The 21,505-nt window shown below is 38.2% G+C and overlaps 1 protein-coding gene and 1 pseudogene across 2 annotated transcripts in view; both read left to right on the top strand.

Annotated features, from left to right (window-relative positions):
- The first annotated feature begins 631 nt into the window (after nt 1-631).
- On the top strand, nt 632-8,888 carry LOC121819785 (UDP-glucuronosyltransferase 2B31-like; annotated as a pseudogene).
- LOC121816013 (UDP-glucuronosyltransferase 2B18-like) overlaps nt 6,842-21,505 on the top strand; it is a 31,160-nt gene continuing 16,496 nt past the window's right edge. The window contains exons 1-4 of one of the 2 annotated variants that reach the window (XM_042251470.2): nt 6,842-7,021; nt 10,335-10,379; nt 11,192-11,340; nt 18,197-18,328. In XM_042251470.2, the coding sequence (XP_042107404.1) occupies nt 11,218-11,340; nt 18,197-18,328 (255 nt within the window). In that variant the 5' untranslated portion in view covers nt 6,842-7,021; nt 10,335-10,379; nt 11,192-11,217. Of the gene's footprint in view, nt 7,022-9,622; nt 10,380-11,191; nt 11,341-18,196; nt 18,329-21,505 lie in introns of those variants that run through there. The other variant, XM_042251469.1, reaches the window with a different exon arrangement.

The raw sequence follows: 21,505 nt of genomic DNA, 5'->3' as shown, positions 1-21,505 counted from the left end.
TGGATTTGCATGTATAAACTCATCGACTTTTAGATCAGTGACAGCGCTGACAATACTGAACACACTGTATAACCTAGAAGTGTTTTACTCTTTGCCCTTTCACTTGCTTTCCACTTCTGTTGACAATTAACATAATGTACTTAGTTGAGTTGTATTATATTATAAATATATAAACTCCCATATTATAAATCAGGAATTATACTTTAACTTCCTGTTTGATTTCTCCTTTTATATATGCATGAGCACTGGTGAAAGAATGCAGTAATAGTTGCAGGAGCAAAAAGTCTATGAAGTGGCTCTCATTTCTGGTACTGCAACAGATGACTTGCTACTTTAGCTCTAGAAGTTGTGGAAAGGTGCTGTTTGGCCAATGGAATACAGTCATTGAATGAATATGAAAACAGTTCTGGATGAACTTGTCAGGAGGGTTCATGAGGCGACTCTTCTGACACCTCCAACTTCCAATCTTGTTGATCCCAATGAATCATCTCCTATTAAATATGAGACTTTTCCTCTGGCTGAAGGAGCCTGGCAGGTTGCAGTCCATGGAGTCCCAAAGAGTCAGACATGACTGAGTAACTAAGCACAGCACACAGCACATTGTAAGAATTTTATCAAGCATTTGGTCAGCATGTGGACATATCTGGCAAAAGATTTCTTTTGGACACATTTTTCATTAGTAAGAAGTTTATACTGGGAATTTTTTGATGTTTTTAAGGATCTCTGTAAAGATGTTGTTTCTAACAAGTGACTTATGACAAAACACAGGAATCAGGTTTAATGTTGTTCTTGCAGATGCCATTGGATCCTATGGGGAGTGAGCTTCTCACTGAGATACCTAAAGTATCTTTATTTGTACAATCTCTGCTTCTTGTATGGTGACTCAGTGGAAAAGATTAGTGGAAAACTTCCATTCTTACCATCTTATGTACCTGTTATGTTGTCTGAATTAGTCGTCATATGACATTCAGGGAGAGGGTCAAAAACATATGTACTTTATTTTGATTTTTGGTTCCCAATGTTTCATGAGAACACATGGAGTAAGTTTTACAGTGAAATACTAGGTAAGTCCTGTTTTTAGTTGGCAGCATGAAATCTTATTTTTTCTAGTTCGTTTGAAAGTGAATTCACATAAAGTCACAGAAATTTGTCTCCTCTAAGTAAAATAAGGAAATGAAAATACAAAATGATTCAGCAAACTCATAAATATTATGGAAACTTTTATGGAATACTGCAAGTAGAACCCTGTGTTCCGTTACTGGCATAGAACACTCCAGGAAGTCATAAACCACAATTTAAATGATTAAGACTTCTCCAAAAAATTATATATCTACCTTGCTAAACTTCTTTTCTTTTTTAATTTAGAAAGCATCACTAGAAACCTCGTAAAATTTTTGATTAACGAAGACACATATATTAAGGAGTCCCACAGATATTTGTAGCAATAGTATCTAGGTAGCACTTAGAAACTCTTCCTACTTGTTTGTTCCTACTTGTTCCTACTTGTAGCTCAGTTTTCTTACTGTATTACACTACATTATATATTGTGGGTTCCCAAGGTGGTACTAGTGGTAAAGAACCTTAATGAAGGAGACTTAAGAGACATGGATTCAATCCTTAGGTCAAGAAGATCCCCTAGAGGAGGGCATGACAGGGTTCAGCAAACTCATAAATATTATGGAAAAATTTATGCAATGCTGAAAGTAGAACCCTGTGTTCCATTACTAGTATAGAGCATTCCAGGAAGCCATAAACAACCATTTGAAGGATTAAGACTTCTCCAAGCAATTATATATCTGCCTTACGAAACTTCAGTATCTGCCTTCATAAACGTCAGTGTCTACCTTACTAATACTCCAGTATTCTTGCCTAGAGAATCCAATGGACAGAGCAGCCTAGAGAACGACTAGGTCCACAGGCTCCCAGAGAGTCAGACATGACAGAAGCGATTTAGCACGCGTACATGAGTATTGTATACTATACGTGCACAGACGTATTTGCTTTCTCAGAAAACAGACACTTTGAAACATTTTGGCCAAAACATTCCAAGCCTTTTCCCAAAAATTACCTAATATATGTATGTGACAAGACAGTCATTTCATCAAAGATTTGTTTTTGTTTTTTCTTTCAGGAAGACCCACTACAACATTTGAGATAATGAGGAAAGCAGAAACATGACTCATCTTGGCACCTATTGGAACTTAGAATTTCCTCTCTCAGTGCTACCAAATTTTGAGTTTATTGGAGGCCTTCTCTGCAAACCTGCCAAATCTCTGCCTTTCTGGATTTATTTCTCCACTGATCTCCAATAGCACATTGGGCACCTACTGACCTGGAGAGGCCATCTTTCAGTGTCCTATCTTTTTGCCTTTGCATACTGTTCATGGGGTTCTCAAGACAAGAATCCTGCAGTGATTTGCCATTCCATTCTCCAGTGGACCACATTTTGTCAGAACTCTACACCATGATCCATCTGACTTGGGTGGCCCTACACAGCATGGCTCATAGTTTCATTGAATTAGACAAGTAAGAAACTATTACTTAGCTTCTAGAAGAAAATTCTGACACACCACACAACAGAGATGAATTTTACTCTAAATGAAATAAGCTATTCCAGAAAGACAAGTACAAGAAGAGTCCAGAGTATCCAGCGTAGTCAAATTCGTAGACACATAAAGCAGAGTGATGGCTGCCAGAGGCTGAGGAAAGAGGAAATTGTAATTTCTTAATGACACAGACTTCAATTTTTGCCAGATCAAAAAGTTCTGGTGATTGGTTTCACTATATGAATACACTTAATGCTACTGAAGCATACCTTTAGGAATGATTAAGATGGCAATATCTTTTAAAAAGCTACCATTCTAATAATTCTAGAATATATCCAGTTTTCTCTCTTTAGGTGCTTATTTAATTTATATGCAGAGTACATCATGAGAAACGCTGGTCTGGAAGAAGCACAGGCTGGAATCAAGATTGCCAGGAGAAATATCAATAACCTCGGATATGCAGATGACACCACCCTTATTGCAGAAAGTGAAGAGGAACTCAAAAGCCTCTTGATGAAAGTGAAAGAGGAGAGTGAAAAAGTTGGCTTAAAGCTCAACATTCAGACAGCCAAGATCATGGCATCTGGTCCCATCATTTCATGGGAAACAGATGGGGAAACAGTGGAAACAGTGTCAGGCTTTATTTTGGGGGGCTCCAAAATCACTGCAGATGGTGACTGCAGCCATGAAATTAAAAGACGCTTACTCCTTGGAAGAAAAGTTATGACCAACCTAGATAGCATATTCAAAAGCAGAGACATGACTTTGCCAACTAAGGTCTGTCTTGTTAAGGCTATGGTTTTCCCTGTGGTCATGTATGGATGTGAGAGTCAGACTGTGAAGAAGGCTGAGCGCCGAAGAATTGATGCTTTTGAACTGTGGTGTTGGAGAAGACTCTTGAGAGTCCCTTGGACTACAAGGAGATCCAACCAGTCCATTCTGAAGGAGATCAACCCTGGGATTTGTTTGGAAGAAATGATGCTAAAGCTGAAACTCCAGGTCTTTGGCCACCTCATGCAAACAGTTGACTCATTGGAAAAGACTGTGATGCTGGGAGGGATTGGGGGCAGGAGGAGAAGGGGACGACAGAGGATGAGATGGCTGGATGGCATCTCTGACTCGATGGACACAAGTCTGAGTGAACTCCGGGAGTTGGTGATGGACAGAGAGGCCTGGTGTGCTGCACTTCATGGGGTCGAAAAGAGTCGGACACGACTGAGAGACTGAAGTGAACTGAGCTGAGATGTTTGGAGCAATCTTTTCAATATGTTAGCTATGCTGTTGCTCCTTTGTGATGAAGTGTCTTGCTGATCTTGTTTGTGATGCCAGTTTTCTTGCCATTCATACAGCTCACACTGTTCGCTGAACCCAGGGTAGGCAAGGCACCAGTTAAGAGCCTGGAAGGAGACTCAAGGAGCCACAGTAACGGCAGACAGGTTTACTGTCTCCTGACTGGCACGGCAGCCATAACACAGCTTCTCTCCTGGCTGATGCAGTACCTGTAGCAGCAGCCATAACATAACCATAACCTAGCCATAACATAATCTCATGTAACATAAGCATGGGTCACACCAGTGTAGCCCCAGTGCAGCAGCAGTGAGGGCTTTCATGGTGAAGCTCCTACCGGTCTACTGCACAAAGCAGCTCATGACCAGTAAGAACCTCGTGATATGCACATGCAGTCCTACATCTGTTACAGATCTCATCTGTTACATAACCGTGCAAACTCATTGTTTACAGAACATGGGTGAGAGAGCATGAGAGCATGGGGCGAGAGGCCCTGACTGGAGTCATCTTGTTAATTTCCCCACATGAAGCCAATTTTTTTTCCACAGGCAGTGAAAGAATTTGCCCACGCTCTGGAGAAAAAGACATTGTGGTGTTTTCTTTGGAGTCAATGGTTATCAACAGAAGAAAGGGCCAATATGACTGCATCAGCTCTTGCTCAGATTCCACAAAAGGTAAGCAAAGTAATTTAATAGTGGAAAAATATTTAATGAGTCACTTAATAATATAAAAGGTGTGATTACAGACAATTTCTGCAAGAAAGGTAAATTATTATGATAATTCCAACTTAACTCAAACATTTATAAAAACCAAAATATATATGACAAGTGCTACAGTGGTGTGATCACTCACCTAGAGCCAGACATCTTGGAATGTGAAGTCAAGTGGGCCTTAGAAAGCATCACTATGAACAACGTTACTGGAAGTGATGGAATTCCAGTTGAGCTATTTCAAATCCTGAGATGATGCTGTGAAAGTGCTGCTCTCAGTATGCCAACAAATTTGGAAAACTCAACAGTGGCCACAGGACTGGAAAAGATTAGTTTGCCATTCCAATCCAAAAGAAAGGCAATGCCAAAAAATGCTCAAACTACTGCACAATTGCACTCATCTCACATGCTAGTAAAGTAATGCTCAAAATTCTCCAACCCAGGCTTCAGCAAAACATGAACTGTGAACTTCCAGATGTTCAAGCTGGATTTAGAAAAGGCAGAGGAACAGAGATCAAATTGCCAACATCTGTGGAGAAGGCAATGGCACCCCCACTCCAGCACTCTTGCCTGGAAAAGCCCATGGACGGAGGAGCCTGGTGGGCCACAGTCCATGGGGTCGCTGAGAGTTGGACACAACTGAGTGACTTCACTTTCACTTTTCACTTTCATGCATTGGAGAAGGAAATGGCAACATACTCCAGTATTCTTGCCTGGAGAATCCCAGGGATACGGGAGCCTTGTGGGCTGGTCTATGGGGTCTATGAGGTCACAGAGTCGGACATGACTGAAGCGACTTAGCAGCAGTGGATCATGGGAAAAGCAAGAGAGGTCTAGAAAAACATCTATTCCTATTTTTTGACTATGCCAAAGCCTTTGACTGTGTGGATCACAGTAAACTGTGGAAAATTCTGAAAAAGATAGGAATACCAGACCACCTGACCTGCCTCTTGAGAAACCTGTATGCAGGTCAGGAAGCAACAGTTAGAACTGGACATGGAACAACAGACTGGTTCCAAATAGGAAAAGGAGTACATCAAGGCTGTATACTGTCACCCTCCTTATTTAACTTACATACAGAGTACACCATGAGAAACGCTGGGCTGTAAGAAGCACAAGCTGGTACCAAGCAAGATAGCTGGGAGAAATACCAATAACCTCAGATATGCAGATGACACCACCCTTATGGCAGAAAGTGAAGAGGAACTCAAAAGCCTCTTGATGAAAGTGAAAGAGGAGAGTGAAAAAGTTGGCTTAAAGCTCAACATTCAGAAAACGAAGATCATGGCATCTGGTCCCATCACTTCATGGGAAATAGATGGGGAAACAGTGGAAACAGTGTCCGGCTTTATTTTTGGGGGGCTCCAAAATCACTGCAGATGGTGATTGCAGTCATGAAATTAAGAGACGCTTACTCCTTGGAAGGAAAGTTATGACCAACCTAGACAGCATATTCAAAAGCAGAGACATCACTTTGCCAAAAAAGGTTCATCTAGTCAAGGCTGTGGTTTTTCTTGTGGTCATATACGGATGTGAGAGTTGGACTGTGAAGAAAGCTGAGTGCTGAAGAATTGATGCTTTTGAACTGGGGTGTTGAAGAAAACTCTTGAGAGTCCCTGGGACTGTAAGCAGATCCAACCAGTACATCCTAAAGGAGACCAGTCCTAGGTGTTCACTGGAAGGACTGCTGCTAAAGCTGAAATTCCAATACTTTGGTCACCTCATGCGAAGAGTTGACTCATTGGAAAAGACCCTGATGCTGGGAAGGATTGAGGGCAGAAGGAGAAGGGGATGACAGAGGTTGAGATGGCTGGATGGCATCACCAACTCCATGGACATGAGTTTGAGTAAACTCCAGGTGTTGGTGAAGGGCAGGGGGGCCTGGCGTGCTGCAATTCATGGGGTCATGAAGAGTGGGACATTACTGAGCGACTGAACTGATTGACTGACGGTAGTTTAGAGTATCAGTTATTAACAATACTTTGGATTAACATTATCGAAATGGAACATATCTAAGAGATCCAGTATGAATTTTGATATTATCATGGGGTTGTGGGCAGGAAAATAAACCATCAAATTCTGCTTTGTCATTTGTTCCTTTTCATTGAAGGACTCTTGAAGACACAGTAAACATACAATTATTCTGGAATTAAATTTTAACAGTAAGTGCAGTAGCACAAAGACATTATGCAATAGTGATAAAAGACTGGAATGCATCGTGCAAACTGTACTTGTCAGATAATCCTGACCCCATTCATTTCCCCTAAATTTTAAAATAGCCCTATCAGTGTGCTTTGTAGGGTGCTATTCAGAGAACGGATGGTCAGGGCTCCCTAAGAGACCTCCAGATCCCATCCAGACACAGTGACTTAGAGAAAGATAAACATCAGCCACCTTGGTGACTTGGTCCTGACAAAGTCTAAATCAGGAAGATTGAAGAGAAGACGGGGTCCTGCCCTTAAGTAAGCTCTGTGCATGGTAAGTTCTGGCACTTAATGGACTCTGCTTCTAACCTGTCACATTGCTCCTTCTGATTGCGGAGGGAGAGGGACTGTAGGAAGGAATCAAGCATAAGGAAAGTGGCATGGAAAAGATTCAGCAGCTTCTTTCTCCATAAAATAGAGTGGTACATTAGTTTCTAATACATAAAATTCCCCTGAGGTCTTTGGATATTTTGAACTACTTTTATAATTTGCTATCTGATATTGTGATCTTCTCCTAATGACCTATGCTGTTTCTTTGCTGATAGACTTACTTTACATTTCCAGAGCAGATAGAGGTTAAACACTATAAATTATAATCCAGAGTATGAGAATTGATTGGGAATTCCAAAATCTGTACCTTACTTTTGTACTGGGCATAGAAACTACAGATTGACACTGTCACTCCTTTGTGGTTCATTGTTAAAGTGTTCATGGTCAGCTGAATAAATTTTATTATCACAAAGTTGGAACTTTTTCAACAGTTTATTGATACTTATAAATTACAAAACAAGTCTTCATTTGTAAATGTAAACATCATTTGTCTATGCCATCATGTGTCAATGGTCATGATTATACTCCATAGCTGAATGAATATAGTAATAAGTATGTAAAATGTAACTATTCCTACTGATGTCAGTGCATTAATAGTTATCGTTGCTTATGATCGCGCATCCTTTCTTCCTTACGTGCCATACGGAAGACATTTAATGTTATCTTTTAATCTCTTGAATTCTAATGCTATAACTTTAAACTAATTGAATAAGGTATTTTTGTTACCCTAACAGGTTCTATGGAGATATGATGGCAAAAAGCCAGACACCTTAGGACCCAATATTTGTCTGTATAACTGAATTCCCCCAGAATGACCTTCTTGGTAAATATTGGCAGAACAAATCCTAAAAACATGATTAACAGCTGAGCAGAGTGATAGTACTTCAATAGGAAACAAACTTATCAAGTGTTTATTATTAAGACATTCAGAAAGAAAATTTACTTCTGTGTTTTCACTCCCAACACTAGAGGGGAGAAGGAGAACATATCATAGTTGGCAATGAATTATACATTGGTCATATCCCTTATGCCCAAAATTAAAATATCTTCCTTTTGCCTGTAGTTGCTTCTAACAGTGAGTGGCTTAATGGGTTACTGTTCTACCTCTGAATGCTTTCCTTACACGTATTGGTTCTCCTGTGTAGGAGTATTTTAAATATTACTGATAAATAATAGCTCCTTACTTATTACCAGTGACTCTCCATTTTCTACAGAAATGAAATCCACAATCATTTCCATGAAGAGGTAGCATATTTCTTAATAAAATGAAGATTCTCTTTTCTTTGGTTCCACAGTTACTACCATTACCCTTTCGGTGATTTTGACACCATTCTTATCAGATTAAATGACTTCCTTAATCTTTTAGAGAATATATTTCTGAATGCCCCCTTTTTATGCATATGTGGTTTCTTTTACCCAGAGTGTTTTTTAAGTTGTTCTTCTGCCAATCTTGAATTCACTTGTGAAGTCCAAGTGACAAAGCATTTCTTTCATGAAGTCATCACTTATCTCTCCAGCAGACAGGAGTTTCTGGCCGTGAGTTCTGAAAGCAATTTAAATGCAGTTTCCTGTGTGTAACCATCTGTTATCTTAAAAACATTGCTTTTTACAGTGCCTTATAAGGCCCATTTCTTGTTTTATTCTGAATTATTATTAATAATTGTACTGAATGTCACTCAGTGATAGATCATCCAAAAACCAAAGGCTTTATAACTCATGGTGGAACCAACAGCACTTACAAGGCCATCTGCCGTGAGATCCCTATGGTGGGCTTTCCTATGTTTACTGATCAACCTGATAACATCACCTGATGGCCCACAGCATACCAGGCTTCCCTGTCCTTCACCATCTCCCAGAGTTTGCTCACACTCATGTCCATTGAGTCAGTGATGCTATCTAACCATCTCATCCTCTGTTGTCTCCTTCTGCTTTAAGTGACCACTGTCATCAGTAGGCAGATCGTTCAGACAAAATAATCAATATGGCAATAGTGATCATAAATTATACAATTGACCAGTCAAACTTAATTGATATCTTTAGAATTAATACATTACACTGAAAAAATCAGAACATACATCTTCAGCCTTTGCAAACTGCAGGATTTCTGCTGCTTTTTCATTTTAGTCCAGAACTTTCCCCAAATAAATTACATGATTTGCAGTTGATCATTTATTGTTTTTGCTGTTTCTGTGAGGGATACAATTGTTGTGACCTCATAACCCTCCATTTTGTTGATGTCACCTTATCTCTAATTCTGTGCCAAAGTGACTGCAGACACAAGAGCCTCTCACTTGCTATTGTTTTACACTAGTTAGTCTTCTTTCTCATAGAATATAATTGATGTGTGTGTACAAGATGGGTGACAGCACTGACAAATCAATACTAAACACACTGTATAATCTGGAAACATTCTGCACTTTGCCTTTTCACTTGATTTCCACATCTGCTGACTATTCATGTAATCTACTTTTTTAAGGAATAGGAGTTATAATTTAACTTCTGGTTGATAACTTCTGGATATAAGCCTGAGCAATAGCAAAAGTTTACAGTAGTTATTTTTAAAGGACTGCATATGAGCAAGATGTCTATGAAAAGACTCTCGCTTCTGCTGCTGCTACAGCTGACTTGTTACTTTAGCGGTGGGAGTTGTGGAAAGGTGCTGGTGTGGCCGGTGGAATTTAGTCACTGGATGAATATGAAGACAATTCTGGAGGAACTTGTCACGAAGGGTCATGAGGTGACTGTTCTGATATCTTCAGCTTCCACTATTCCTAATTCCAGCAAACCATCTACTATGACATTTGAGACTTTTCCTACAACTTTAACAAAAAGTGATTATGAGAATTTTATGGAACGTCTTCTTGAGGAATTGACATATGTGGCAAAAGATTCCTTTTGGTCCTATTTGGCAACAGTGAAACGTTCATTTTGGGAATTTTTTGATACTGCTCTAAGTATGTGTAAAGACGCTGTTTCCAACAAGAAATTAATGACAAAACTACAGGAATCAAGGTTTGATATCCTTATTGCAGATGCCGTTGGACCCTGTGGTGAACTGCTGGCTGAATTACTTAAAATACCATTCGTGTACAGTCATTACACCTCACCTGGCCATATAATTGAAAAGAATAGCGGAAGACTTCCATTCCCACCATCTTATGTACCTGTTATGTTTTCAGAATTAAGTGATCGCATGACATTCATGGAGAGGGTCAAAAATATGTTTTACACACTTTATTTTGACCTTTTCTTCACAGCATACAACGATAAGAAGTGGAATCAGTTTTACAGTGAAGTACTAGGTAAGTTGGACTTCCTGGTAGCTCAGTGGTAGAGAATCTACCTGCCAAGGCAGGAGACACAGGATTGATCCTTTGGTCAGGAAGATCCCTTGGAAAAGGAAATGGCATTCCATTCCAGTGTTTTTGCCTGGGAAATCCCATGGAAAGGGAAGCCTGTTGGGCTTTAGTCCACGGAGTTGAAAAGAGTCAGTTATCACTTAGCAGCGAAACGACTAGGTAATTCATGTTTTTAGTTGGTAGAATGAAGTCTTATTTTTCCTAGTGCCTTGGAAGTTGAGTTTGTCTAAATATAAATTCACAAAAATTTATCTCAAATAAGTGAAACAGTGAAATAAAAATATAAAATGACCCTCAATCTAACAAATATTATGCAAACACTTAAATTAGAGGGTAGGGTAAAGCCCATTACTAGTATCGGATACCAGGAAGTCATTTACCACAGACTGAAGTACCTAGGACATCTGTAAGTTACTATCCAACTTACAAAACTTCTTTTTTTAACTTAAAGTCATTAAGAATCTCATAAACTGTCTTGATAAATGAAGACATGTACATTGAAAGTTATACACATATTTGTAGTATAAGTATCCACTTAGCTTTTAGAAATTGTTTCTGCTTATGTAGAAACAGATGTATTCCAGATATACTTTATTATCCTATACTATGCTATGTATAGATTTATCAAGAAACAGACACATTCAAATATCGCTCCAAAACATCCCAAGTTCCTTTACAAAAATTATCTAATATATGCATATGACAATAGTCTCATTTGATCAAACATTTGTTGTTGTTTTCATTTTTACTTTCAGGAAGATCTACTACCTTATCAGAGACGATGGGGAAAGCCGAAATGTGGCTCATTCGAAGCTACTGGGACATTTCATTTCCTCGTCCACGACTACCAAATGTTGAATTTGTTGGAGGGCTCCACTGCAAACCTGCCAAGCCTCTGCCTAAGGTCACCTACTCCTCCTTGCTGTTCTACGTGAACTTTGTGTTTTCAATAGGAATATTCTGCATTCTTTATTTAGAATGTTTGATTACAGGTAGTCAGATATGGGAACCTGGATAAAGTGAACTTTCACCTAGAAAGTGATATATTTCTGTATCAGCACATCTATCTGAATTTCATTATCATTACAGAATAAACTAGAGTACATGGGACACTTTGATAATACATCAATTAAACTGCAATTTCGTTATTCACACATAGAGAAGCATCATTCATTAAAGGACACATAGTTCTATATAAAAATATATATTTCATATAAATAAAATAATAGTGATATTATCACCTGGTGATGCCATCCAAACACCTCATCTCACTATAATATGTTACATTATAATTGTATTATAATTATTACAGGATAATTTTGTATATAGCATATTCCAGAAGTGAGTGCTAATATAGGCAAATGGTGTAGGCACAGTTTCTACCACCTGACAGTCCACCTGAAATGACAGAACACAATCAAGTTGTAAAAAATGGTATAAGATGGAAAGACCAGAGTGCTATGATTCAGCATGAATCATATAATGTATCTCTGATTCACAGACAATTATGAGATCTGAAGGATGCTCAGGAATAAACAGAGGAATAGGGCAGGGGTGGAAGAAGATATGGACTTCTCTCGTAGCTCAGTTGGAAGAAGATATAAAAGAAAGGTAGCTGGAGTAGTAATGACAGTTGCCAAAAAGTCCAAGTTTAGTCTAGATAGGAAAAGGCTGAATAAAGAAGATGATGCTATAGAGGTAAGTTGGAGACAGATAATTGTAAAGATTGGAAACATCTAGTAGGGGCATTGGGAAGAATATTGAAAGGATTAAGAAAGAAAGAGGTGATGGCAGTGGTTTGGTCTCTAAGTTGCGTCCGACTCTTGCCATCACATGGACTACAGACTGCCAGGCTCCTCTGTCCATGGGATTCTCCAAGTGTGAATACTGGAGTGGGTTGCCATTTCCTTCTCCAGAGGATTTTCCCAACCTGGGAATCCAACCCAGGTCTCCTGCATTGCCGGCAGACTCTTTACTGACTGAGCTATGACAAAAACCCTGAGAAAGAGATAGTCATATATTATTAAAAATAAAAAGCAAGATGTCGTCACTGGGTTGGATTGTAAATGGTAAAGAGTAGGAAGAGACCATTTAGCAGATTATTGCTAGATATAGACAATAATGAGTGAAAGCTAGAGTACAGTATTCACAGAGATATCACATTAACTCATTTTTTTCTTTATTTTAAATTAATTTAATTGGAGGATAATTACTTTACATTATTGTGGTGGGTTTTGCCATACATTGACATGAATCAGGATGATTTACTTTAAAAAAATTTAAATAAATCTCTGGGTTGGGAATAAAAACATACAGTTATATGTACATTCATTTCTGTTGTTGGAAATGGGCATTTATTTTAGCTAGTGCTGTGGTGAAAAGCCTTAAAACTTACAAAAATACTTTAATATTTCATCTTCTTCATCTGATAACCAAAACCTTAAAAATTCCTGACATTTAAAATCTTTATATTAAATGCTGCTGCTGCTAAGTCACTTCAGTCATATGTGACGTTTTGTGACACTATGGACTGTAGCCCACCAGGCTCCTCTGTCCATGGGATTCTCCAGGCAAGAATACTGGCGTAGGCAGCCATTCCCTTCTCCAGGGGATCTTCCTGACCCAGAGATCAAATCCTGGTTTCCTGCACTCCAGGCACATTCTTTACCATCTGAGCCACTAGGAAATGGTAAATTATACTAAATCAGATACAATAAAATATATTAAAGGAGATACAATAAAAATGAGATACAATAAAATATTTACTTGGAAAATAACAAATATAATAAGATCACAGTTTTCTTGAACATTGAAAAGGCATAAGCTAGGATTACAACTTTTCGGATATATATCATAGTGGATTATTTGATTATAGGAAGAGAATAAAGATTAAAATGACAGCACACGTTTTAGCATAATGTCTTCAAAGTCCACCCATATTGTCCAAAATGGCAGGATTTCCTTCTTTCTCGTGGGTGAATAACATTTCATTCTGAGCACATGTGTCTCCGTGTGTGTGTGTGTGCATGTCTGTGTGTATCTATGAAACTTCTTTAAATAATTCATCCATTGGTGGGCACTTAAGTTTTTTCCCTCGGCTAATTGTGAATAATGCTGCAGTCAACATGGAGCCCATATACCTCTTCTATATCCGGTTTTTATTTCCTTTGACTCTATATCCAGAAGTAGAATTGCTGGATCATACAATAGATCTATCTTTAACTGTTTTAGGAACCTTCAATGTATGTTCCATAAGGGTTAAACCAATTTACATTCCCACTGAGAGTGTATAAGCATTCACTTTTCTCCACATTCTCACAACACTTTTCTCTTCTTGGTTATAGACTTTCTAATAGGGGGGAGGTAATATCTGATTGTGATTTTGAAATACATTTCCCTGATGATTACTGATGTTGAGTATCTTTTCCTATACCTGGTGACCATTTGGAAATCTTCTTTGTAAAGGGTCTATTTTGTTCATCTGCCCATTCTTTAATTGAATTTTGTTGTGTGAGTTGTGCATATATTCTGAATCTTAACCCCTCATTCAATATGTGGTTACAAAACTTTTCTTCCACTCTGTAGATCACATTTTCATCTTGTTGATTATTTCTTTTGCTGTGCAGAAGCTTTTAAGCTTGATGTAGCCCCACTTGTGATTTTTCCCTTTTGTTGTGGTCTAGATGTCCTATACAAAAACATCATTTTCCAGACGAGTGTCAAGGAGTTCCTAACCTTATATTTTCTTTTAGGGATGTTATGGTATCTGGTCTTGTGTTTAAGTCATTGATACATTGATACATTTTGAGTTGTTTTTGTGAGTGGTCTGGTTTTTTGTTTTTTTCATAGTTTATCCAGTTTTCTCAGAAAAGAAAGAAGTGACTAACATTTCCACAATTGGTGTTTTTGTCTCCCTTGTTGCTCCCTTGTTGACTATTAGTTGAACCCTGTATGCTGTTCCATGGTCTATGTGTCTATTTGGGGGCCAGTACACTATTTGAAATATTGAAACTTTGTGGTAAATATGAAATTTCAAGGTGTGATCCTTTGGGCTTTTGGTAATGTCAACATTTTTGCAGTATTAGTCTTCTGGTCCATGTCATATGATGACTTTCCATTTATTTGTGTTTTCTTCTATTTCTACAATTTCTTATAGTTATCACTGTACAGTTCTTTCACTTCACTGATTAAATTTATTTCTAGTTATTTTCTTCCTTTTGATGCTATTGTGAATGGGATAGTTTTTTCCAGATGTTTCATTATTAGTACAGTGTAAGGAAACTGAATTCTATATAGTGGGAGTAGGCATCCTTATTTTGTTTCTGATTAGAGATAAAGCTTTCAAGTGTTCACTGTTGAGTATAACGTTAGCTTTGGGCTTGTCATATATGTTCTTTATTACATTGAGATATGTTCCTTCTATACCCTATACGTTGAGGGTTTTATCATGAAAGAATGTCATATCATGTCAAAAGTTTTTTGGACATCTATTGAGATAGTCAAGTTATTTTATTGTTCATTCTATTTATCCTTGCATCACAGAGGTAAATCTCACATGATCTTACTATATAATTCTTTTTCTTTTCAGAGTAATAATCCCTTCATTTTACTTATTTTTTAAAAGTCTTTTGTTTTTTTTTTAATTTTTATTTTTACTTTATTTTAGTTTACAATACTGTATTGGTTTTGCCATACATTGACAGGAATCCACCACGGGTGTACATGCCATCCCAAACATAAACCCCCCTCCCACCTCCCTCCTCACAACATCCCTCTGGGTCATCCCCGTGCACCAGCCCCAAGCATGCTGTAAACTGCATTGGACATAGACTGGTGATTTGATTCTTACATGATAGTATACATGTTTCATGCCATTCTCCCAAACAATCCCACCCTCTCCCTCTCCCTCTGAGTCCAGAAGTCCGCTATACACATCTGTGTCTTTTTTGCTGTCTTGCATACAGGGTCATCATTGCCATCTTTCTAAATTCCATATATATGCATTAGTATACTGTATTGGTGTTTTTCTTTCTGGCTTACTTCACTCTGTATAATCAGCTCCAGTTTCATCCATCTCATCAGAACTGGTTCAAATGTATTCTTTTAATGTGCTCTTGAATTTGGCTTGTGGATTGATATTTTGTTAGAATTTTTGCAACAATACTCAATCTGGATATTAACTTTAGTTTTATCTTCTTGCAATGTGCTTATCTATTTGGTATCATGATCATGGTGATGACCTTGTAGGATGACTTTGGAAATGTTCCTACCCTCCTCTTTAATTTCTAGGATTTTTTGAAGAACTAGCATTAATTATTCTATAATATTTCATAGAATACATCAGTGAAGCCATCAGGCCCTGGGCCTTTTGTGTGTTGATAGGTTTTTGATTACCAATTCAATTTCTTTACTTATTAGGGCTGTTCAGATTATCTCCATCTTCCTGATTCATTCTTGGTAGGTTCTGTTTTTAAGGAGTTCTCCATTCTTCTCATATATGGATTAATAATTTCTTAGCTTATAATTATTCAGGTAGTCACGGGATCCTATGTAATTTTTCAGTATTAGTTGGAATGTCTCCATTTCATTTCTAATCTTATTTATTTGAGTCACTTTTTTTCTTGATTAGTCTAACTAAAGGTTTTCAGTTTTGTTTTTCTTTTTGAAAAAACAGAGGACAAATACTATAAGAAATCACTTGTATATGAAATCTAAAAATACCAAGCTTGCAATAATAGAGAGTAATATGGTAGTTGCCAGGACTGAGAGTTGGAAGAACAGGAGAAATGTTGTTTAAGGATACAAATTTGCATTTCTTAGAAAATACATACTAGAGATCTAAGGTGCAGAACAGTGAATATGCATACATGCTCAGTCATGTCTGACTCTTCGTGACCCTGTGAACTATAGCCAGCTAGTCTCCTCTGTCAATGGGTTTTCCCAGACAGGAATATTGGGGTGGGTTGTCATTCAACATTTGGAATTATTCTAATATAGAAAGTAACTTTTTTTTTAATCAGAAAGGATCAGGACCACAAAGCCAAATAATTCAGAAAAAAATCCAGGCAAATACGGATTCACCTGGAGCCTTATTTAGATAGAACTGAATTACTCAAAAGCTGACCAGACCTGTGCTGCAGAAAGCCCTGGGCACCTTCGCCTCTGTGGAGCAGGTGCTCCCAGGAGGACTCATTGAAGTCAAGTTGAATGTCCTTCACTGCAGTTAGGCATAACACATCCATCTGTGACATTAATTATGCAAGCTCAGGACAAAGGCATCATATGTAAAGAAACACAGCAATATGGTCTCTCAAATAAGTAACTATACAAGTGTAAATTTGGATTATAAATAGAACTCACAGAACTGTTTCATAGAACTTCCAAACTATAATACTTGACTCTTCAAGTCAGTAGTTAGTATTTTAGACAGAGTTTGCAAATTATGACAAAGTCTAAGATGAAGAATAGGATTACAGAGCTGAATGAATGCCATAAATTGATTCAGATCATTTTTTTTTTCATAGTGCTCATAGTCAGGAAAAGAAATATTAATGAATAACGTAAATCATTCTCAAAAAGTCTGTCTGGAATAAATAAATGAGTTAGCAGAATTATAATAACAAAGAACCAAAGGGAGTTGAATCTGGCAAGTAACTTCCTTCCAAGAATCTATGTTAATAATTAACATCAAAACTAATGAAGAATCTGAGGATAATATAGTTTAATAGTATCTCCTTGTCACTACTAGTACTGGCTCTATCTTATTTCCTGCTTATACAGAAACACATTTGCACAAATATATATAATGGAAGAAATTGACCTCATATCACCCATTCTTTCCCCAGGATCTCAAGGATAAAAAATTTTTTAAAAAATATAAAAAATAATATAAAGTCCCTCAAAAAAATTTTAATGATTCTATACTGTGAAATATTTATTAGTACAACTGACCAAAGTCCAAGATGTGAAGTTAATATGTTCAAGAGAATTGGGAGAGTGGGGTGGGTGAGGGAGGGAAATCACTCTCTTTGCTAACTGTATAGTATGTAATAAGAATAATGTGTACTTTCTAATATAAAACCTGTCTACACATAGAGCTCAGCAATTCCTTTTCTGGATTTATATTCAAGATAATTGAAATTAGGATCCCAATGAGATATCTGTACAACATATTCATGAAAGCTCTATTCACAGGAGCCAAGAGGTTTAAGCAACCGAAATGTCCATCAACAGAGGAAGCAATAAACAAATATCATATATACAAACAATGTAACATTACTCACCTTTAAAAGGAAATTCTGACACATGTCACAACATGAATGAACCTTACATTAAGTGAAAATAACTAGTCAGAAAAAGACAAATACTCTACAATTCAACTTATAAGAAGTATCCAGACTGATCTCATTTGTAGAAACAAAGTAGAATGAAACTTGCCAAAGGCTAGAGAAAGAGGAAAGTAGAGTTTCGTAATGGTCGTAGAGTTTCGTAATGGTCATAGACTTCCAGTTTTGTCCAATGAAAAAGATCTGGAGATTGGTTGCACAATGTGAGTATACTTACCACTACTATACTATACACTTAGGAACAATTAAGAAAGTAAATTTTATGCCATGTGTATCTTACCACAATATTTTTGTAAGAAATCTCTAATCTCGAGACAATTTCTGATTTTCTCTCTTTTTTGCTTGCAGCAATCCCTTCAATAATGTATGCTAAGTTGCTGCTGTTTTGTGATGGGGCAAATTCTTTTTTCACAGGAAATGGAAGAGTTTGTGCAGAGCTCTGGCGAAAATGGAATTGTGGTGTTTTCTTTGGGGTCAATGGTCAGTAACATGTCAGAAGACAGAGCCGAGGTGATTGCATCAGCCTTCGCTCAAATTCCACAAAAGGTAGATACAATACCTTAATCATGGACAACTCTTTAATAAGTCTGTGAAACTCTGTAAAGAGATGATTTTAGACATTTCCTATCACTTTGTCACTTGTTCCTTTTCTTTGAAGGACTTCTGAGCACACAACACACATACAGATGCTCTCGGGAGTTAAATTTTAACAATAAATGTAGTCATGCAATAGTGATTCCAGTCAAACAATTCCACTTTTCATTGTTTTTGGAAGTAGGGCTTAATAATTTGTAAGGTAAGAGAACATACTTCTTCAGCACCACTAATTAACATTATTAAAAAATTATGCTGATGTTGCTTAGTCATTAAGTCGTCTGAATCATTGCAATCCCATGGACTACAGCATGCTGGGCTCCCCTGTCCTTCACTATTACCCAGGGTTTGCCACGATTCATGTCCATTGATTTAGTGATGCTATCTAACCATGTCATCCTCTGCCAGCCCTTCTCCTTTTGCCTTCAACCTTTCCCAGATCAAGATCTTTCCAAACAGTTACCAGGTGGCCAGAGTATTGGAGCTTCCGCATCAGTACTTCCAATGAATATTCAAGATTGGTTTCCTTTAGGAATGACTGGTTTGATGTCCTTGCAGTCCAAGGGAATCTCAAGAATCTTCTCCAGCACCACAATTCAAAAGCATTACTCTTTAGCGCTTAACCTTCTTTAAGGACTTCCTGGGTGGCTCAGATGGTAAAGCGTATGCCTACAATGCAGGAGACCTGGGTTCGACCCCCTGGGTCAGGAAGATCCTCTGGAGAAGGAAATGGCAACCCACTCCAGTACTCTTGCCTGGAAAATCCCATGGATACAGGAGCCTGGTAGACCACAGTCTGTGGGGCCGCAAAGAGTAGGATATGACTGAGTGACTTCACCTTATCTTACCTTACCTAACCTTCTTTACTATCCAACTCTCATGTCCATACATGATTACTGGAAAAAAATATAGCTTTGATTATATGGACCTCTTTTGGCAGAATGATGTCTCTGCTTTTAATATTCTGTCTAGATTTGTCATAGCTTTTCTTTCAAGAAGCAAGTGTCTTTTCATTTCATGGCTACAGTCACCATCCACAATGCTTTTGGAGCCCAAGAAAATAAAATATGTCACAGCTTCCACATTTTCCCCATATATTTGCCATGAAGTGATGGGACCAGATGTCATGAACGTATTGTCTTGAATGTTGAGTTTTAAGACAGCTTTTTCACTTTCCTCTTTCACCCACATCAAGAGTCTCTTTCAGTTCAGATCAGTCACTCAATCGTGTCTGACACTTTGTGACCCCATGAATTGCAGCACGCCAGGCCTCCCTGTCCATCACCAACTCCCAGAGTTCACTAAAACTCATGTCCCTGGAGCCGGTGATATCATCCAGCCATCTCATCCTCTGTCGTCCCCTTCTCCTCCTGCCCCCAATCCCTCCCAGCATCAGAGTCTTTTCCAATGAGTCAACTCTTCGCATGAGGTGGCCAAGGTACTGGAGTTTCAGCTTTAGCATCACTCCTTCCAATGAACACCCAGGGCTGATCTCCTTCAGAATGGACTGGTTGGCTCTCCTTGCAGTCCAAGGGACTCTCTAGGGTCTTCTCCATCACCACAGTTCAAAAGCATCAATTCTTCGGCGCTCAGCCTTCTTCACAGTCCAACTCTCACATCCATACATGACTACTGGAAAAACCATAGCCTTGACTAGATGGACCTTTGTTGGCAAAGTAATGTCTCTGCTTTTGAATATGCTGTCTAGGTTGGTCATAACTTTCCTTCCAAGGAGTAAGCGTCTTTTAATGTCATGGCTGCAGTCACCATCTGTAGTGATTTTGGAGCTCAAAAAAATAAAGTCTGACACTGTTTCCACTGTTTCCCCATCTATTTCCCATGAAGTGATGGGACCAGATGCCATGATCTTCGTTTTCTGAATGTTGAGTTTGAAGCCAACTTTTTCACTCTCCTCTTTCACTTCATCAAGAGGCTTTTTAGTTCCTCTTCACTTTCTGCCATATGGGTGATGTCATCTACATATATGAGGTTATTGATATTTCTCCCAGCAAGCTCGATTCCAGCTTGTGAGTCACTGAGCCCAGTATTTTACATGAGGCACTGTGCATATGTAAGTTATGCAAGCAGAGTGACAATACACAGCTTTTGTGTACTCCTTTCCCCATTGAACCAGTCTGTTGTTTCATGTCTGGTTCTAACTGTTGCTTCTTCACCTGCATACAAGTTTCTCAGGAGACAGTTAAGGTGGTCTGGTATTCCCAGCTCTTTAAGAATTTTCCACAGTTTGTTGTGATCCATACAGTCAAAGGTTAACATAGTCAGTGAAGCAGAAGTAGATATTTTTCTGGAATTCTCTTGCTTTGTCTATGATCTAATGAATGATGGCAATTTGATCTGTGGTTCCTCTGCCTTTTCTAAACCCAGATTGCACATCTGGAAGTTCTTGGTTCATGTCTGCTCAGGCCGAGATAAATGATTTTTGAGTATTACCTTGCTAGCATGTGAAAGGAACATAAATTTACAGTACTTTGAACATTCTTTGGAATTACCCATCCTTGGGTTTGGAATGAAAACTGACCTTTCCCAGTCCTGTGGCCACTGTTATGTTTTCCAAATTTGCTGGCATATTGAGAGCAGCACTTCAACGGTATCATCTTTTAGGATTTGAAATATTTCAGCTGAAATTCCACTAGCTTTCTTCTCAGTAATACTTCCCAGGGTCCCATTTTCTTCACACTCCAAGATGTGTGGCTCTAGATGAATGACCACACCATCATGGTTATCCAGGTTACTAAGACCTCTTTTGTATAGTTCTTCTGTGTATTCTTGCCACGTCTTCTTAACATCTTCTGCTTCTGTTAGGTCCATACCATTTCTGTCCTTTATTGTGCCCATCTTTGCATGAAATGATCCCTTGGGATCTCTAATTTACTTGAAGAGATCTCTAGTCTTTCACATCCCATTGATTTCTCTATTTCTTTGCATTGTTCATTGAAGTCCTTCTTACCTCTCCTATCTATCCTCTGCAATTCTGCATTCAGTTGAGTATATCTTTCTTTTCCTTTCCCCCTTGGCTTTCACTCCCTTTCTTTTCTCAACTATTTATAAAGCCTCCTCAGATAACCATTTTGCCTTCTGGCATTTCCTTTTCTTTGGGATGGTTTCAAT

Source organism: Ovis aries, chromosome 6 (assembly GCF_016772045.2).
Source record: "Ovis aries strain OAR_USU_Benz2616 breed Rambouillet chromosome 6, ARS-UI_Ramb_v3.0, whole genome shotgun sequence".
Taxonomy (NCBI): Eukaryota; Metazoa; Chordata; class Mammalia; order Artiodactyla; family Bovidae; genus Ovis; species Ovis aries.
Note: the sequence above shows the minus strand (reverse complement) of the source record. Positions and strands in the feature narration are given on the sequence as shown.